Source organism: Somniosus microcephalus, chromosome 12, assembly GCF_052327205.1.
Source record: "Somniosus microcephalus isolate GS21.2 chromosome 12, FLI_Smic_1.0, whole genome shotgun sequence".
In the NCBI taxonomy this organism is placed as follows: Eukaryota; Metazoa; Chordata; class Chondrichthyes; order Squaliformes; family Somniosidae; genus Somniosus; species Somniosus microcephalus.
This window is the reverse complement of record NC_140998.1, coordinates 55,461,149-55,478,007: the sequence shown is the minus strand read 5'-3', so window position 1 is coordinate 55,478,007 and position 16,859 is coordinate 55,461,149. Positions and strand designations below refer to the sequence as shown.

The window sequence follows — 16,859 nt, the reverse complement described above, 5'->3', positions numbered from 1 at the left end:
GGAACTCATTGAAACTTATAAAATTGTAACAGGACTAGACAGACTAGATGCAGGAAGGATGTTCCCGATGGTCGGGGAGCCCAGAACCAGGGGTCACAGTCTAAGGATAAGGGGTAAGCCATTTAGGTCAGAGATGAGGAGGAATTTCTTCACCCAGAGAGTGGTGAACCTGTGGAATTCTCTACCATAGAAGGCAGTAGAGACCAATTCATTAAATATATTCAAGAAGGAGTTGGATATATTTCTTAAGGCTAAAGGGATCAAGGGATATGGGGAGAAAGCAGCGACAGGGTACTGAATTTGGATGATCAGCCATGATCTCATTGAATGGCGGAGCAGGCTCGAGGGGCCGAATAGCCTACTCCTGCTCCTATCTTCTATGTTTCTATGTATCTATCTAAGAATTTTCATTGGAAAATTATATTAATTGTACTTTTTTTTGATATGCATCTTCCTATGAGGGGATACATTCTTGATTTTATCCCATTTTCTCCTGTGGACACTCCTTCAGGGCATGCACCTCCTCCAGTTAAAAAGGCAGTTCACCCTAAGGCTACAACATATGCTGCTTTTGGGCACCCAGCACACTGGTACATGGGGATACTCTGAGTTTCCTTTCCTCTTGTGGAGAGACACTTCCATTCAACATCTCCCTGCAGGGCACAGCTGAAATCAGAGACTCAACAAAGTGAGAAAATTGCACTACTTCTGTTTATTCTGGGGTTTTTTGAGTGGGGGAAAGAAATTAAAGTAGGTTGCACCAAGAACCACTGTGGTGCAGCCTTTATTAATTTTTTAAAAAGTATTTGGAGAACAAACAATTTTAACTCTTATATAGAATCATAGAATGATACAGCATAGAAGGAGGCCATTCGGCCCACCATGCTTGTCTTGGCTTTTTGAAAGAGCTATCTAATTAGTCCCATTCCCCTGCCCTTGCCCCATAGCCCTGCAAAGTTTTCCCCTTCAAATATTTATCCAATTCCTGTTGAAAGTTATTATTGAATCTGCTTCCACCACCCTTTCAGACAGTGCATTCTAGATCATAACAACTCGCTGCATAAAAAAAATTCTCCTCATCTCACCTCCGGTTCTTAATTACCTTAAACCTGCATCTTCTACTTACCAATTCTTCTGCCACTGCAAACAGTTTCTCCTTATTTACTCTATCAAAACCCTTCATGATTTTGAACACCTCTATCAAATTTCCCCTTAACCTTCTCTGCTCTGAGAACAACCCTAGCTTCTCTAGTCTCTCCATGTAACTGAAGTCCCGCACCTCTGGTACCATTCTATTAAATCTCCTCTGTGCCCTGTCTAAGGCCTTGACATCCTTCCTAAACTTTTGTGCCAAGAATTGCACACAATACTCCATCACAAGGCACAAGTCAGGAGTGTGATGAGATACTTTCTTGATGAGTGCAGCTCCAACAACACTCAAGAAGCTTGACATCATCCAGGACAAAGCAGCCCGCTTGATTGGTACCTCATCCACTGCCTTAAACATTCACTTCCTCCACCACCATGGCTGCAGTGTGTACCATCTACAAGATGCACTGCAGCAACTCACCAAGGCTTCTTCGACAGGACCTCCCAAACCCGCGACCTCTACCACCTAGAAGGACAAGGGCAGCAGGCACATAGGAACACCATTACCTGCAAGTTACATACCATCCTGACTTGGAAATATATATTCCTTCATCGTCACTGGGTCAAAATTCTGGAAATCCCTTCCTAACAGCACTATGGGAGCACCTTCACCACACGGACTGCAGTGGATCAAGAAGGCGGCTCACCAGCACCTTCTCAAGGGAAATTAAGGATAGGCAATAAATGCTGGCCTTGCCAGTGATGCCCACATCCCAAGAACGAATAAAAAAAAATCTGGGGCCTAACTAGTGTTTTATAAAGGTTTAGCATAACTTCCTTTATTTTGTACTCTGTGCCTCTGTTTATAAAGCCAAGGATCTTGTATGTCTTTTTAACGGATTTCTCAATTGGTCCTGCCACCTTCAAAGATTTGTGTACGCGCACCCTCAGGTCTCTCTCTTCCTGTACTCCCCTTTAAATTGTACCATTTAACACATAAACTTATTTATGGCATATTTAGCTTTAAGACTTTTCTTACTCAAATTTACTGTAAATGCTTTCATAGAGTTATTAAGACAAAGTAATTTTCAATTAACACAATGTTCAAAAAAACATGACAAAATATTCTTTTTCAAAAATACAGCATTGTGATTCCATTAAAGTGACAAGAGTTAAATATTAATGATTGGTAGAAGAAAGAGTTTTGCAAACTAGGCATGTGTATCAAGCAAATAACAGTGCTGTTGACTTTCTGTGTGTGACCTCCCTGCCAAGACACAAAGGTCAGTTTCACAACATTTTAATATTTCAAAAAAACAAGAGAACAGTAAATCACAAATTGCAGATTACTCGTGGGGAGAGCAGCTAATAAGTGGGTCCTGAAACTATTGGTAAAGTATTCAGCAAATTATGTTGGAGAACATTGTGGTACATTTTAGTAAGGCAGGATAGTCATTGATGAACAGCTTTGTAATGAATATTGTTAGTTTCACATTTTCTTATTGGACATCTCCAGACTAACACTAATTGTAAATAATCTAAAGGTTATTTTCTATCCTTTGTTGTGCTATGGTATGATTATGTGCTTTACCAAACACAGGGTGATATTTCAAGAATGCAAAAATCATCCACAACTAATGTTCACGTGTAAAATACTATTTAACAGTCACTAACAGAGACCATTTAAAGAAGTCCTAAAAGTTGTGCCAGGAGATGTATGGCTATAGAATGGAGAATGGGGTGATTCCACCATCCCATGCTCCCAGCTGTTACTTTAATTGAATTTGTCACGCATTGCGAGAGAAATGCAAGCCTTTATACATGTGACAAAATAAGTTTAAGTTGCAGTGAGATTTGGAGTCAGATATTTGGACTCAAGAGTCGTTACATCGACTTCTTAGTTTTCGTGCTCTATGTTTAAATATTTTCTGTATGTAATTGAATGGGGTTTATTTGGAGACTTGTGCTCGCAGGAAGCGCGGGCGGAGGAATTGGGTCTACAGCATTGTAGCCCTCACTGCAATCCACTCTCCCTGTGATCATGGAGTGCGGAATCATACCCAGTGGGCCAGATATTGCTGGAGTGGGGCATCTCGCAGTGTGCCCTGTTAATTAGACTTGTTCGTGCACATTTACGTTTCAAAAAATTTTGCCCACAAAGTTGCTGGAAGTGCAAGTTGATAACGGCGCAGCGAGGGCAACAGGGCATCTCTGGACCTTGGTGAATAACGGGACAAACCGTGTAACCAATGAGATATAAGGATTGAAAAATAAACAGAGGAAGGACTGAGATTATTGCTCAAGATAAAAAATCACGGGATTGGGGGTAATATTCTGGCATGGGTGGAGGATTGGCTCTCTAACAGAAAGCAGAGAGTTGGGATAAATGGTTCGTTCTCAGATTGGCAACCAGTAACTAGTGGTGTTCCGCAGGGGTCAGTGCTGGGTCCCCAACTCTTTACAATCTATATTAACGATTTGGAGGAGGGGACCGAGTGTAACATATCAAAGTTTGCAGATGATACAAAGATGGGAGGGAAAGTAGTGAGTGAGGAGGACATAAAAAACCTGCAAAGGGACATAGACAGGCTAAGTAAGTGGGCAGAGATTTGGCAGATGGAATACAATACTGGAAAGTGTGAGGTTATGCACTTTGGCAGGAAAAATCATAGAGCAAGTTATTATCTTAATGGCAAGAAACTGGAAAGTACTGTAGTACAAAGGGATCTGGGGGTCCTGGTGCACGAAACTCAAAAAGTTAGTATGCAGGTGCAGCAAGTGATTAAGAAGGCCAATGGAATGTTGGCTTTTATTGCTAGGGGGTTGGAATATAAAAACAGGGAGGTATTGCTGCAGTTGTACAAGGTATTGGTGAGGCCGCACCTGGAATACTGCATACAGTTTTGGTGTCCATACTTAAGAAAAGACATACTTGCTCTCGAGTCAGTACAAAGAAGGTTCACTCGGTTAATCCCGGGGATGAGGGGGTGGTCATATGAGGAGAGGTTGAGTAGATTGGGACTCTACTCATTGGAGTTCAGAAGAATGAGAGGCGATCTTATTGAAACATATAAGATTGTGAAGGGGCTTGATCGGGTGGATGCGGTGAGGATGTTCCCAATGATGGGTGAAACTAGAACTAGGGGGCATAATCTTAAAATAAGGGGCTGCTCATTCAAAACTGAGATGAGGAGAAACTTCTTCACTCAGAGGGTGGTAGGTTTGTGGAATTTGCTGCCCCAGAAAGCTGTGGAAGCTACATCATTAAATAAATTTAAAACAGAAATAGATAGTTTCCTCGAAGTAAAGGGAATAAAGGGTTACGGGGAGCGGGCAGGAAATTGGACATGAGTCTGGGTTCGGAATGGTCATGGCCCTGTGGGTAGTGGAGCGGGCCCAGGGGCCGTGTAGCCTTGTTCTGCTCCTACTGTGTTCTAATTCTGTTAGATTTCAGGAGATGGTTTTATTCCTGTTCCTGGCTGGGGTGGAGATCGCCTTTACAGAAGGTAAGTACTGTAGAAAATATAGGGACAGAGTGATCTCCTGGAAGAATTTCGATCGCCTAGATGGGTCGGAGAGGAATTTCCCAGATTTTTTTCTCCCAAATTGGCCATTGGGTCTTTATCTGGTTTTTCGCCTCTCCCGGGAGATCACATGGGTTCGGGTGGATGCAGAGTGATAGAAGATTTGAGGTTAGGATCAGATCAGCCATGATCTTATTGAATGGTGGAGCAGGCTCGAGGGGCCGATTGGCCTACTCCTGCTCCTATTTCTTATGTTCTTATGTAGAAGGAGGGTGAATTCAATGTCAAATTAGGTACAGAAAGAGAAATAAAGAGAAGGAAAGAAAGATTGGATTGAGAGAGAAAAAAGAGACAGGAAGGTAAAGTAAGAAAAAAATGTAAAATTAAAATTTGACATTAATTAAATCTCCTAAAACAATTTACAACCTAAAGGAATGAAACCCCACACTTATAATTGTTCACTTTCTGGGCAAGAGAGGTTGATTGGCTGTCATTAACAATTATCACATCATTAAAAGGGTACTTATGCTGTTAATTATGAGAGCTAACTTTCTGTGGCGAGTTTAATTGGCAATTAACATGTGTGATAAATCCATGTAGTGAGACAAGGACTCAAAGAGGCGAGGTATTAGGATTAATAAGAGTTCTTTATTAACAACTGGGAAACACATTTACAGACAGCCTGCATCAGCATCCTGGCATTCCACCTTGTGCTGACCTATACAGGAAGCAAACCTCTGGCCTTAACAGGAAGCAAACCTCTGACCTTAGCAGCAGCATTGGCTACAGCACCACCTGGTGGATAACCTTAATCATAACATCCCAGATTACTATATCCCTCCCCCTTAAGATTTCAGTATGAATTTCTTAACAAACAACCATTCCTGAGGGTCACATAAGGAGTCTCCATTCATCATGTTCCATACTTGACGAATCTAAAAGTTCAGTATCAATCTCTCTGGTGGCTTGCGAGACCTTTGTGAACGTCTAACAGTAAAGTCCCTGATTGTTTGTGGTGAAGCCACCAGCTGCTCCTGAGCAGTGCTCAGAGTATCTGACTCTGCAACGATGGTTTCCTCTTGACGAATAGGTTCCTGTGGAATTGTCTCTGTCCCTGGTGGTGGCACCACAGATGTACTTGGATAACTGGGGGCAACCCTGTCTTCAGTCATTGCATCTGGAACCTTCATTTCAATTTCCCCTTGTCTGGGAAGTATCTGATCTACATGTCTGCGTACTACTCTACCATCTCCCAACATGACCTTGTATGATACTGGACCTGTCATTGAGTCAATGAAGCCAGGAATCCACTTTGGTCCATAACTGAAATTCCGGGTTAGGACTGCATCTCCTTCTCCAAAACTTCGGCTCTTTGTTCTTTTGTCATGGTTCTCTTTTTGTTTGTTTTGTCTGTTTTCCATTTTCCTTTTTAGGTCTGGGTGGACAAGGTCAAGAGTGGAGAGTAGTCTACGACCTAATAACATCTCAACAGGAGAGAGTCCTGTGGTGGATTGAGGTGTTATTCTGTAGCTGAACAGAACCCATGACACTTTGGCTGCTAAACTCCCTTCTGCACTTTTTTTCATCATCTCCTTAAATGTTTGTACGGCTCTCTCCGCAAGTCCATTCGAGGACGGATGCTATGGAGCCGAGGTCACCTGCACTATGCCATTTTTTCTCAAGAACTCTTTTGTCTCTGTACTCACAAAACAAGTGGCATTGTCACTCACCACAATCTCCGGTAGCCCTTGATTACTGAAGCGCCGATGCAGGCAGTCTATAGTAGTAGTGGCGGAAGCAGAATTTACAAGATAAACATCCATCCATTTGGAATGTGCATCAATGATTATGAGGAACATCTTCCCCATGAATGGACCCGCATAATCTAAGTGCAATCTTCTCCATGGTTTATCCGGCCACTCCCAGGGGTGGAGAGGAGCCGCTGCTGGTGCCTTCCGGTGTTCCTGACAAGTGCTGCATGTCTTGACTAGATTTTCTATCTCTTCATCTAGCTTTGGCCACCACAAGTAACTCCTAGCCAAGGCTTTCATACACAAGACCCCAGGATGACACTGATGTAGTTGCTCTAGGATAGACTGTCGTGCTGGCTGTGGAATAATCACTCGTGCTCCCCACAACACGCAACCATCCTGCACACTCAGCTCTGTTTTCCTGACACTGTAGGGTGTGAAGTCAGCCCCTTCCGGATGCTGTGGCCATCCCCTCACCACATATTCTCGAACTCTAGACAGTACTGGATCTTTACCTGTCCATGTTCTTACTTGCTCTGCAGTCACAAGTGCCGTGTCAGTGTCCTCCAACATCAAAACTCTGTCCTCTGGAGCTGCACGGATAGGTGTGCCTGGCAGTGGAAGACGGCTCAAGGCATCTGCGTTCCCATGGTACTTGCCCGCCTTGTAGATGATGACATACTCATATGCCCTCAACGTCACTGCCCACCTCTGGATCCGGGGTGACACCATCTGTGGAACTGCTTTCATTTCATTGAAAAGAGAGAGAAGAGGTTTATGATCGGTGCATATGGTGAACTTCCTGCCATATATGTACTTGTGGAGCCTCTGTAACCCAAACATTACTGCTAACCCCTCTTTGTCTAACTGGGAATAGTTTTTTTCCGCTGGTGTTAGAGTTCGGGACATAAACCCTATTGGTCTTTCAGTTCCATCTTCCATGCAGTGTGAAAGAACTGCCCCCACCCCATAAGGTGAAGCATCACAAGAGAGAATGATGTCTTTCTCTACATTGTAGTGAACCAGCACATCCGACGACAGCATCAGTTTCTTGGACTGTTCAAATAAAAACCCCTGCTCCTCTCCCCACTGCCACTGTGTCTCCTTGTGCAGTAGTTTGTGAAGAGGTGCTAACACCGTTGACAAGTTTGGTAAAAACCTGTTATAATAGTTCAGCAGTCCCAGGTAAGCTTTTAACTCAGCCACATTTGTAGGAGCAGGGGCATCCTGCAGTGCTTGTACCTTCTCCTTGAGTGGATGGAGCCCGGTGGCGTCCACTCTGTGTCCCAGGAACACTGCCTCCTTCCCCAGGAAAGTGCACTTACTCCTCTTGAGCCGGAACCCTGCCCTCTCCAATCTCTGTAGTACCTCTCTCAGAGTGCTCAGATGCTCCTGGTCGGTTCTTCCCGTCACCAGAATGTCATCCAGATAGATGGAAACATGTGGAATCCCTTGCAGTACACCTTCGATTGTCCTCTGGAAGATAGCTGGACTAGATGAGACACCAAACGATGAGCGGTTATATGTAAACAAGCCCTTGTGTGTATTTATGGTGACATACTTCTTTGATTCGTCATCCAGTGTAATCTGCAAGTAGGCATGACTCATATCCAACTTTGTGAATTTCTTTCCTCCAGCCAGGTTTGCAAAGAGATCCTCTGTTTTGGGAATACTGCTCTAGTTTGGACACCCGATTGACTGTCAATTTATAGTCTCCACAGAGTCTTACTGAATTGTCCGGTTTTAAAACAGGTACTATGGGAGCTGCCCATTCCGAACATTTCACTGGCTCCAGTATGTTCTCTCTCAATAGATGGTCAAGCTCAGCCTCTACCTTTGGCTTCATGGCATAAGGCACAGGTCATTGTTTAAAAAACCTTGGCGGTGCCTCTTTGTCTACATAAATCTTAGCTGGGGGGCCATTAAATGTGCCAAGTTCCTCCTTGAACACATTCTCATGTTCACTCAACACTTCTTGCAAAGTCAACTGTTTGCCCGCATCTATTTGATGTACTGCGCCCCAGTCTAATTTAAGTTCTTTTATCCAGCCCCGACCTAACAGGTTTGGTCCGGTACCCGATACTATAACTACAGGTAGCTGTTCCACTGTGTCCCTGTGTTGCACAGTTACCTTAGCTGTACCTAATGTCGCTACTCGTTCACCTGTATATGTTTTAAGATGCAGGGAGCAAGGCTTTAACTCTGGAACTTTTGCACAGTTCCACAATTTTGAGTACTCTGCCTTGTTCATTATGGTCATGCCGCACCCTGTAACCACTTCAAAGTTCACCTTAGAGTCATTTACTGTCAGTTGCAATGTGATAGGAGCCACTTTTGGAATGTTCTCTAACATGCTATACATTATGAACATATCCTCTTCTTCCTCAGCTTCCCCGCTGATGTGGTGTGCTCCATGTTTTTTCACTTCTCTCCCTTGGTTTTGCTGTCCTCCCTCTTTTGGTTTGGATTCCTCCACAGGTAATTTCACCCTGCAAGCTCGTTTTATGTATCCTTGTTTCCCACACTTGTAGCACTTTTCCTCCAGAAACCAGCATTCACTCGCCAGGTGATCGCCCTTGCATCTATAACATGCCTTCACATGCTCACGTTGTGGTTTCTGACGCATGTTCAACTTGTGCACAACAACCTGACCTGCAACTTGCGTAGCATTAGCCCTGTATGAACCCTGTATTTCTTTTACATCTCGGTTCGCTGTCTCTATGGCTTGAGCAAGTTCCAATGCTTTTTCATAAGTAAGCTCAGTCTCGGATAATAATTTGCGCTGCATTCGGTCGCCCATTATTCCGCAAACTAGCCTATCTCTCAGCATTTCCTTCAGGTTGTTCCCATAATTGCAATCTTGTGCTAATTTACGCAACACCGCTACATAGTCCATTACACTCTCTTCCTCTTTCCTGTTCCTTGAATTAAACTTGAACCGCTGTACAATCTCACTAGGCTTAGGGTTGAAATGTTCTTTTAGCAAGGCCACTAATTCAACAAATGATTTGTCTCCAGGCTTTTCAGGACTGAGCAGATTCTTCATCAAACTGTAGGTTTGGCTTCCCACTGAACTAAGCAGAATGGCTTTCCTTGTTCCAGCATCATTTATTTCATTTGCTTCGAAAAAATAACCCAACACTTCACAGTATTCTTCCCAGGTTTGTGCTTGAATATCAAAAGCGGAAAGAGTTCCTACCATGGCAGCCATGCTCTCTTCCAGCTGGTAGCTAACCGTAGCTCGTAATTTTGTTGTTTAAACGTCCCGGCAGACTTTGCTTCTTTATGCAGGGTCCTTTAGTTTTCTCGTCGCCAAATGTGATAAATCCATGTAGTGAGACAAGGACTCAAAGAGGCGAGGTATTAGGATTAATAAGAGTTCGTCATTACCAACTGGGAAACACATTTACAGACAGCCTGCATCAGCATCCTGGCATTCCACCTTGTGCTGACCTATACAGGAAACAAACCTCTGACCTTAACAGGAAGCAAACCTCTGACCTTAGCAGCAGCATTGGCTACAGCACCACCTGGTGGATAACCTTAATCATAACATCCCAGATTACTATAACATGCAAATACAGCAACTTCAGGAAAATCACGGGGAGGTTAAGGGCAAGATGCCGTATTCGCGAAGCTAACGGCAGAGTGGCACAAGTTGTCCAGCAAGTTTTGGCAATTCCCAATTCACGGGGTATCTCTTCCTTGCTACACGTTGCTGGCTGATTTGTGCATTAATAATGGCGTGTGTCGTACAGACACCATTATTTTTTTCAGCAAATTCTGGGATAATGGTTTGTTCCTGTTATTTTTCTCTTCTCTCTCTTTCTCCTACAAATAGTAGCTACAGATCAGAACGTGCAACTGTTGAAGCAGATGTAATATTGGGGAACTGTAAAAACTACTCCAGTCATTAATGTATTTGAGTAAGTCATGCTCTGCTATGTGCAGAATGTGTCATTTACTTCTTCACCTGTTTGGTTTTAATTAAAAAAAGGGCTGAATTTGCTGAAATCTTGTGCCATATAGTCTATGGTGTATGTCATTATTATGGTGCAGATATTCCAGGAAATTATGGTTTAAGTGACTTATGCCATTACATACGCTACACCACTTTTACATCGCTCCATGGAGACCCTCGCCAAAAAAGTTGAACAGCTAATTATCATATATCCGCCCCAGTTAAAATCAATGGCGCGATGGAGTTTGCTGAACTAACGTCATTGTGATCACCACAGCCACTTAGACCATTGCAGAATGGCACTGGTGGGCTCAGTATGTTTGGTGCAATCACAGGAATTGTAGTTTACTGTTTAAATTAAGAAATAGTTGTGTTGCCCTCATTAGTTGTTTTTTTATTATTCAGTGGTGCAGTATTGACAGTGTCTAGGGTCACTGGTGCAAAGTGCAAAGCAACAGAGATTATATATATCTGGTCGGAGCAGGTTGACAGTTTCTAACCTTAAACTACCATCTGAATGTGACTTTTTTTTATATGTAATTCGGATTGTTAATCCTATGTGTTAGTGATCACAATGTACCCATTTATAGCTTATTAAAATCCAAGTTGTATATCAGAAATAGCACTGGGATTACAGATTATTTGAGCAATTGAAGACTAAAAGCCTCTGGTTACCATGTTGTTCATACAACCTCAATGGGAAGAGGAGAGGGTCACTGTTCCATCGAATGAACTAACCAAAGAGATATAAAAATAATCCTTAAGGCGAATCAGCTCTCTATAATTTGAATTTGTGCTTGTTTCTGCCCATCAGTTCAACCTTAAAAAAATCTATTTTAAACACTTCTGGGCCCAAGTAGCACCACATCACAATGGGTTTTACTTTCCGGGCCATTTCTCCATTGCTAGCGAGGTAAAAGGTAGCAAAGTAAGGTGGTTTTGCAATAGAATGCCAGAAGGCAGTGGTTGAAAGATTGGCCTCCGATGGTGGAGTGGAGGGAGTAAGAACAAGAGGTAATCTAAAGTCAGGGGAATGGAGAGTGGCAAATCCAAGGGATCTGTGCAGCACAGAAGGAAAGTACAATTGGAGTAAATACAGTGACTGTTTGGGGACAGGATAGGAGTAGAACCAGAAGAGCACTGTGTCACAGAACTGTAGAGGAGAGGCAGTGGAAGAGGACAGAATAATCAACAGCGTCAAAGTTGGCGGAGAGGACACGGAGAGATAGTGAAGCACAATCACACAGGGTGTCATTAGTGACTATGACCAGGGCAATCTCAATGTTGCAGGCAGGTGAGATACCAGATTGGAGAGATTTGATCAGGGAGTGATGAGAAAGGTGAATATGTGTTAGGTGGCAATGAAGCGCTTGGAGAGAAAAGGCAGTTTGGACATAAGGTGGTAGTTTGAAATAAAAATCGAGGAGTTGAGGGTGGACCTTTTAAGAAGTGAGTGGTGAAAGTAATTTTGAAAGGGATGGGAGCAATGCCAGAGGATAAGGGGAGACTGACAGTGTTCGTAAGCTTTTAAAAAATGTATGATTACATAAAAATAAACATTTGCACATTAATTAAACTATTGTAAAATAAATTACTCCAATAAGACTTTCTAGCTTTAATGGAATCATTCCCCCTGCCCCTTTCCTAGCCTAAAATACCCACCAACACCCTGGCTGAGATCAGTCAGCTCAGCAGAGACCAAAGATCAAACCTTTATTCAAAATGGCTCTAAATTCTTCCCGAGCTCTCCTGATGGAGCTCTTTTCAATCACCTAATGCCTGCTAACAATTGTACACTATTGCAGACAGACACTCAATTTCGCAACATTCTCAAATAATTCCTCAGGGTAAATGTTGCGAGTTCCTGCGCCACTGGCAGGACCTGACACGCAACCAATGCATATTAGAAAATCGCAGGCGAGCAGCCTGTAATTTTCCATCCATTGAAATCGCACCAACATGTATGTCATGGAGCTTTGTAAAATTTACCCCATAAATATAAATCACTTAACATTAGACACTGAGCTATCTGGGGATATTAGGAGTAAATTAACTGTGGTACTCTTCTTAGTGGTTGGGTTAAAATAGTATTTGCCGAGGCCTGGAAAGAGGTAACCGTCCCAACATTTCAACATGGTAATTTATAGTATGGAGAATGTGGAGGGGAGGAGGGGAACCTAAGGAAAATAATTTACAAAGGAGGCAGAAGAAGAATTATACTTTGAAATATTCAGATTTTCTTCCATTGAAAACAGGAGTCAAAGCGAACTGGTAAAAACCATGCTGCTTCCAGTAATTTTGCTGTTAATCATTTCTTCAATCACTGGGACAGAAGCTTCTGCAGTGAAGAAGAGACGTCATGACCATCATGAAGAAGACCTTCAGAGGCACGGGCAAGAATCTGATCTGGCAATGGTTTCTTCTGCAAATGCTGATTTTGCTTTCAATCTCTACAAAGAAATTGCTAACCGGAGCACCTCTAACATTTTCTTCTCCCCTCTGAGTATTTCCACGGCTTTAGCCATGCTGTCTCTGGGCACCAGATCTGGGACTTGTGAGCAGCTTTTCAAAGGACTCCACTTCAAGAATATGACACAGGAAAGAATAACACAAATGAACAGAGGCTACAAGCAACTTCTACAGGCCCTGACGGCAGAAAACAGTGAGCTTCAGCTGTTTACAGGAAACTCTCTTCATATTCAAAAGGGTTTTGCTGTATTGCCAAACTTTCTAAATGAGACTAAGAAGTTTTACAATGCAGAGGTGTTTACTTTGGATTTTAACCTGGATCCCCAAAACGCTAGACAACAACTGAATGATTATATGAAAAAGGTGACAAAAGGAAAAGTTAAAGAGTTTTTTACCACAATTGACCCTTCAACTAAACTGTTGCTTATTAACTACATCTTTTTTAAAGGTAAATCAACTTTTGATTTTGAATGTTTTGCATGCTATATATCTACTATTATAAAGAGCTAAACACACCATAGTTAATATTTTGCAAGATACGAAATTGTGTTTTTAATTGTATTTATAGTTCTTCCACTTTATGAATGTAATTATTACAAATAATTTTATTTAAAAATCTAATATTGAAACTTTAGTCAATAACATCTGCTCAATCATTCCAAAAGCTCCATTTAGTTCTACCTTGTATTTCAGTGAAAGTGGATATTTTCATCATATAACATTGATACAAGGGCAGACTAGCATAGAGCCCTTTTCCAGTCTCATAACAAACCAAAGAGCCGTCAGCTTCAAAGGCAGTTACATTATTTAGCAATTCAAACAGGGCCTCTCATTAAAAATATGATCAAACCACTATGGAAAAATGTGCAGTTCAAACAAAATAAGTTAAATTGTGAACTAAAGTGGATGAAAAGCTCAAAGTCTGGTAAACACTGAAGTAGATCATGAGTAATTCTTTACAGAATAGGAAAATACAGATAATTACATCCCAGAAACATGCACCAAGATGTCACCAGAATAAAATAGACACAAAAAATTGTTACTAAGTGTAGTCTTCATGTGAAGCCGAGTTAGATAGCAGGAGGTAAATTGACCATGATGCACAGACATCATTCAGTCTCCATTTTAAAATCATATATTCTGTTCTTATTTTTGATTGATTTGATATTTTTTTGTTAGATAGAAAAACTGATGGCATTTTGGCAAACAGAGAAATAGAACTGGTTGGAGCGCAGGACTTTTTCTGTAGTACAGGCTCCCAAGCTGGGAAGCACAAAATTGAGGTGCTACAGTGGCACCACTGGTGGGAGGGTGTAATTACAGTGAGACAAGATTACATTGGCTGATTTCTTTATAAATATGGACATAGGACTTTATAATAAAGCAGCAAATTAAGTTTTGCAGATATAAGATTATATATATATAATATATGTCCTTGAGTTGCTAACATTGAAACACTTGCTATTTATACTCTTCCCCCCTCCCCCAGCCCCGGGATGGCATTGTAACCCCTAAATATTACAAGAAATCAAGTTATTCTTCCTTGCTCCAGAAATGACGTTGTTACTTCTCCCAGCCTTTTATAACAAACACAGATAAAAAAATATAATGCATGAGAGAGTTTCTAGTCTTTTTAAAATAAAACATGTTTTGACTGTTTCGGGCAGTAAATCTCATAGCTTACTTATTACACCTTCAAAACTTAGTGATGGTACTTTGCTGCATAAAACAGGTAGTGTATTCGGAAGAGCCAACACCATTTCTTATCCCACTGACCAGGAACAGTAGCATGAGAAGACTGGCCAATTCAATTGGACTGCTGGCTTTTCTAAAGTTCAGGTGGTGATTGATGTACCTGTGTGGCCAGCTGGGCCTCTGTATGATGATGCATGTTTCATACATGAACAGAAAGGGGCTTTAATTCATCAATGTGTAGCTGCTCTGTGACCACCAGTCTGCTTCCTAGGCACCTCCCACAGTGCTATCATTTTGTGCCAATCATCTGTACAGATGAAGGGGAACTGGAAGGGGAGCAGGGCGGCCTTTTTCATCCCTGGCTAATACTGATCCTGGTGGCTTCCTGGGCCTCACTGTATCAGCACTCAGGTTGTTTTCCATGGCAGCCACGGAAAGAACCTGAGTTGATACGACGAGACCTAGGAAACCACCAGGATCATTACATAAGAACATAAGAAATAGGAGCAGGAGTAGGCCAATCGGCCCCTCGAGCCTGCTCCGCCATTCAATAAGATCATGGCTGATCTGTACTGAGTGTACCATTGGCAATTTGAAGCAGCATCTCAGATTTCTGAACATAGAAACATAGAAGATAGGAGCAGGAGTAGGCCATTCGGCCCCTCGAGCCTGTTCCGCCATTTAATGAGATCATGGCTGATCATCCAAATTCAGTACCCTGTTCCTGCCTTCTCTCCATATCCCTTGATCCCTTTAGCCTTAAGAAATATATCCAACTCCTTCTTGAATATATTTAATGAATTGGCCTCTACTGCCTTCTGTGGTAGAGAATTCCACAGGTTCAGCACTCTCTGGGTGAGGAAATTCCTCCTCATCTCTGTCCTAAATGGCTTACCCCTTATCCTTAGACTGTGACCCCTGGTTCTGGACACCCCGACCATCGGGAACATCCTTCCAGCATCTAGTCTGTCTATTCCTGTTAGAATTTTATAAGTTTCAATGAGATCCCCTCTCATTCTTCTAAACTCCAGCGAGTACAAGCCCAATCGACCCAATCTCTCCTCATACGTCATTCCTGCCATCCCAGAACAGATCAGAGTCTCATTACAGTGCAGCTCCTGTAAGGTCTCCAGGATCATTGTCGTCTGCGGCATGTTCTATAAACTTGCTGCATAAAGAGGTCGAACCATGAAGGAGGATAACAATCGAAAAACAATGCCGCAGTAAAAAGAAAGACTTACATTTATATAGTGCCTTTCATGACCTCAGGATGCCCCAACGTGCTTTACAGTCAATGAAGTACTTTTGAAGTAGGAGGCAGGTAGTGGCCATGATGATGAAGCTTCTCATACAGCGCCTTAGTTAAGCAGCAGTTGAAGTATTGTGTACCATTTTGAAATAGAACCAATAGAAAAGGTGCAGCATAGATTCACTAGGATATTACCAGGGCTCAGAGGTTACAGCTATAAAGAGACTTGAGAAGTTAGGGTTATTTTCATTAGAGTTGAGGAGGTTAAAGGGTGACCTGATAGAGGTCTTCAAGTTTATGAAGAATTATGAGAATTAAAGTGAAAGTTAGAAAAAAATCTTTACACAGGTTAGAATTTGGAATTCTCTGCTGGAAACTTGTTGAAGTAGAGTCCATTAACTCTTATAAAAAGGCATGGGATAGCTGCTTGAAAAATAGGAATATTGAAAGGCATGGGGAGCAAGTAGGAGAGTGGGATTAGACTGGGTGGCTTTTGTGGAGAAAAGCACTGGGGCAGAGGAAGATAGCTATTGGAAGAGAGCACTGCAATGGGATTAGTTTTGGATCATTCTAGCAAAGCGCCAACACATACACAATGGACTGAATATTGTAAATGTTAATGGTCTACATAGGACAGACGGTGTCAGACAGCTGTTCATCCTCAAGGCCATCCTGCCTGACACAAAATAAACATGCATCATGCAGTTAAGTTGGCTTACAAGAATTTATTGAGTGAATCTCCTTTGATGCCATGCCCAAATTGGGCTTAGATGGTTGCTCATTGTATTCCAACTATGCTGATATATGGCTATGCATAATAAGAAGTCAGTGCTCTGTTTCTCTCATGACAGTACTACCCAGATTGGCCCAATATTGCTTAGCATGGTTCAGTAAAAAGTGACTTACAGGTTCTGAGGGTAAATGTTGTGGCATTGCTACTTGTGGCAGGTACTAGACATTCCAAACCATATTTTAGTCTTACCACAGCTGCTTTCTTGAGGCCAGCCATCTTCTTCCTCACATTTCTCTAGGTTCATGAAGCACTTGACACTGCATTCACCTTGCCTATTCCTAAGCCTGTTGCTCTAGGTGCTTCTGGGGAAGGTACCCATCTATTCTAT

General features: G+C 42.2%; 1 protein-coding gene across 2 annotated transcripts in view; it reads left to right on the top strand.

The window, feature by feature from the left end:
- Positions 1–2,420: 2,420 nt before the first annotated feature.
- Positions 2,421–16,859, top strand: part of LOC147109210 (alpha-1-antitrypsin-like) — a 31,353-nt gene continuing 16,914 nt past the window's right edge. Inside the window, exons 1-2 of one of the 2 annotated variants that reach the window (XM_086002917.1) lie at positions 2,421–2,480; positions 12,581–13,242. In XM_086002917.1, the coding sequence (XP_085859043.1) occupies positions 12,606–13,242 (637 nt within the window). In that variant the 5' untranslated portion in view covers positions 2,421–2,480; positions 12,581–12,605. The remainder of the gene's footprint in view (positions 2,481–12,580; positions 13,243–16,859) is intronic. The other variant, XM_086002918.1, reaches the window with a different exon arrangement.